The 3,431-nt window shown below is 56.8% G+C and overlaps 1 protein-coding gene across 1 annotated transcript; it reads right to left on the reverse strand.

The window, feature by feature from the left end:
• Positions 1 to 568: 568 nt before the first annotated feature.
• Positions 569 to 3,417, reverse strand: LOC119327447 (ACT domain-containing protein ACR4-like). The gene is made up of 7 exons (XM_037600558.1): positions 3,176 to 3,417; positions 3,024 to 3,069; positions 2,798 to 2,912; positions 2,589 to 2,656; positions 1,823 to 2,443; positions 1,305 to 1,409; positions 569 to 1,179 (listed from the first exon to the last, which is right to left on the reverse strand). Exons 1-7 carry the CDS (start codon positions 3,250 to 3,252, stop codon positions 829 to 831), a joined length of 1,383 nt encoding a protein of 460 aa, XP_037456455.1. The 5' UTR covers positions 3,253 to 3,417; the 3' UTR covers positions 569 to 828.
• Between the last annotated feature and the right edge of the window lie 14 nt (positions 3,418 to 3,431).

Consider the following 3,431-nt stretch of genomic DNA (forward strand, 5'->3'; position numbering starts at 1 on the left):
TTCCTTGGTGTCCATGCTTGTAGCTTTGCTACGGAGCCACGGAGGTGGTACTGATCGGGAACGGCAGTTGAATTAACTCACCTTCTCTTCTGCGAGGCGCACGTGATGAGAAAGTGAACCTCAGTGGTCTAGCAGCGCCTCACGAGCCGACGAGCATACGCACGCATTGATGAAAGGTACAAGATTAATTAAACTACTAGTAGTACCAGTGTTTTAACATTGAACGGGAAGAAACCAAGACGCCGTACATGATTTGCAGTTGAATCACAGTACTCATCTGTTTGCTTCGGCATGGCTAAGCATCCTTTGTTTTGACACCACCTAGACCGTCCCAAGTGCATGCGTATATTATAACGAACCCCGCTTGCTTTAAGCTTTCGCACAAGGACCTCGATCGCACCTTGTTCGTGTCTTCGTATACTTCGTATACGTTCGCAGGTCAATTTCCACATCTCGTGATTCGTGGTTAACTTAGCTTCCCACGTCGATGCTGACGCGGACAGTCCATCTCGGACACAAGCAATCCAGAGACGCAAGATATGGCAAATGATGAAGAAGAACGACAAGATTGAGAATATTTACACTGCTACTGATTGGCGACGAAACATGCACGTTCCTTTTCACCCAAGAAGTTGACAAGGATGGTTAACAAAGGAGCCGCGCCCTAGCCTAGCTACGTACTTAGCTTAGCTAGCTAGTAGCTACGTACTACAGCACTGCAACCCTGAGCTAGGTAGGTAGGTCCATCCATGCTCCTCTAAGACTAAGAGCATGACCTGATGAGCTGATCGACCGGAGCTAGGTGGTAGGTAGGTCCATGCAGCCGCTCTAAGAGCATGACCTGATGAGGCCGAGGTTGTAGAGGAACTTCTCGGAGCGGGACCGGATCATGTTTCCGAGCGAGCGACCGCCGCCGTCGCGGCCCGGGGGCGACTTGGGCGCGGCGGCGTCCTCCTTGACCAGGAGGATCTCGTCGCCGATCTCCGCCCGGACGGCCTCCACGGCCTGCGCCTGCACGGGCATCCCCGACGCGGTCACCACGTAGAAGACGTTGGCCGCCCGCTCCCCGCGCGTCGCCACCTCGGCGTGCGTGACCGACAGCCCGTGCTCCCGGAATATACGCGTCACGTCCGACAGCAGCCCCACCCTGTCCTCGCAGCACAGCTCCAGCCCAAGCCCCTGCCAAGTGCAAACGCGTCACATGCTGTGCGTAGCACTTCTCGTCTCGCAGTGCGGTGCAGCTCGGTCCAGTAAGAATGTTTTTTGTGTCCGAACCAAATGCATATGATGATGATGATGTGTACCTCTGTGTTACGGCGTTGGATGGCGGCCTCGAGGCAGCGGCGGAGCTGCTCCCGGTCTTGGTCGGAGGCGGCGGCGCCGTCGTCGAGGTGCCTGATGTAATACTCCTGCAGGAGCGGAGGAACGATGATGAGCATGTGTCTGTCTTTCCCATTCTGCCCGTACGTTAAGAAAGATACTCCTGTAAATGCATTTTCTTCTCGTTGTTTGTTGCGTATAGGAACGAAAGGAGCTGTTTGGTCAGTCAGTCAAGCTCACGCAAAACTAGGTAGGATCTCCATCCTTCCCTCGTCACATGCCAAGATCTAACAAGCAGAGGCATCTCTGCTCTCTGCTCGGCTCTCCAGTACCACTAGCGTGTACTGCCGGTCAAAGAAATGCGATGCGAGGAGCATCGGAACCGGTGAAAATGCTGTGCACTGGACTGGAGACTGGAGAGTGGCACTGGCAGGGAAAGAAAGATGCATCGACTCATGCACACAGTCTCATCAGGGAGAGGAGAAGGGAAAAACGCGCGCACCTGGTAGGCCTCGGAGCCCTCGGCGATGACGGTGCCGTGGAAGACGAGGTACTGCATGTCGGTGAGGGTGCACACCGTGTCGAACAGCAGCTTCGGCCGGTCGCGGCACCGCACGTTCACCAGCGTGTACCCCCTCTCGGCGCAATCCTCCACCACCACCACCGGCAGGCTCCGGTCGTCGGCCGCCGCGTCGCCGTCGCCGCCGTCGGTGCGGTGGGCGCCCCGGTCGGCGTGCATCATCTGGTGCAGGCGCCGCTGGGCGTGCGGCGCCGCGGCGCGCGCCGAGATGGCGGCCCGGGCGGCCTTCTTGTCCCGGCTGCTGCCGCGCAGCACGTGCCGGAGCAGCCGCTTCACCGTGTCCAGACGCTCGGGCTCCTCGATGCCGCCGCCGGTCTCGGCGTCCGTCACGTACATGAGCGCCGCCATGCGGCCGTCGTGCGTCCACACCTCGGACGCCGCGATGTTGCACTTGAGGTTGGTGAGCACCGCGAACACCTCCGACAGGAGGCCCGGCCGGTCCCGCCCGATCAGCTCGATCACCGTCTGCGCCGCCTCCGCCTCCGCGTCGACGCCGACGCACCGGTCCGTGCCGCGGAAGCTGAGCGACCCGGCTCCGAGAGACTGCAATCAACACGTTCCTATATCACACCGCCGATCCCGAACTGCAATGAGCTCACACTCTGCTCTGCACTCTGCTCTGCCTTTGCCAGGGAAACCATTAATCCGCAGGCAGCTGCACAGGCTGGGATTCTTTGTAGTACTTTACCTGCTCAATTCTGTCGATGACTTGGCCGTCATAAAGCTTATTCCCTTCCTCATCCACGACATGGAACACTGCACAAAGGTGGAGCCTCATCATCAAGATTGGAAAAGACGGAAAGATTTACGCCCAAATCGAAAGCAGAAAGCCACGCTAGCTTCCTCCTTAATCTTTCCAAGACAGGGATGCTGCAAGTGAAAAAAGGCCCTGCTCACCATCCATGAACCACTCCCCATCAGAGGAAATGTAGGCCCGGTTTATGGTCAGCTTCAGATCGGTCAGCACCTGGACAACCTCTAGCAAGGTCCCATACTTGTTCGCGCTGTCAACCTGCGCAAAAAAACCGGGCGTGAGAAATAATTATGCAAGGAAAAGAAATGTCGGCACAGAATTTGCAGCAGGAACCAAGAACAGAGCAGGGCTCCGGAGCTGTGTCTGTACCTTGACCAAGGTTGCAGTCATGTCGGAGGTATTATCCACGGTGACCCTGCAAGTTCCCAAAGGCCAAGGAGCAGCAGCACAGTTAACAAGGGACACAGGTCAAAGGGGGCAGAAAGGAGGAAGAACATGGGGTTGCGAGGAAGGAGAGAAACCTTGGAGGGTTCATCTTGATGACCAGCTTCTCGAACTCGTCCACTATCTCGTTGCTTCGAGACCCACAGGCCATCATTGTTCAAGACCCCTTGTTTTCTTGCTTGCACAAGAGGAAGAAGGTGGTGAGGCAAAAGGGATACTTCTCCTTTGCGCCCCCAATCTGAGTGTACTTGTGGTGGTGGTGCCCCTCCTCCTCTTCCTCCTCCCCTGTTGCTGTTTGTACTCTCAAGGCTGAAGCAGCTCACCTAGTCATAG

Source organism: Triticum dicoccoides, chromosome 7A (genome assembly GCF_002162155.2).
Source record: "Triticum dicoccoides isolate Atlit2015 ecotype Zavitan chromosome 7A, WEW_v2.0, whole genome shotgun sequence".
NCBI lineage: Eukaryota > Viridiplantae > Streptophyta > Magnoliopsida > Poales > Poaceae > Triticum > Triticum dicoccoides.

Bases quoted from the DNA above. Each gene is read 5' to 3' on its own strand.
- LOC119327447 (XM_037600558.1), bottom strand. From the start codon at position 3,252: ATGATGGCCTGTGGGTCTCGAAGCAACGAGATAGTGGACGAGTTCGAG. The intron at 3,070-3,175 runs GTTTCTCTCCTT...GGGAACTTGCAG, and splicing joins ATCAAGATGAACCCTCCAAG to GGTCACCGTGGATAATACCT. The intron at 2,913-3,023 runs GTACAGACACAG...TTTTTTGCGCAG, and splicing joins TGACTGCAACCTTGGTCAAG to GTTGACAGCGCGAACAAGTA.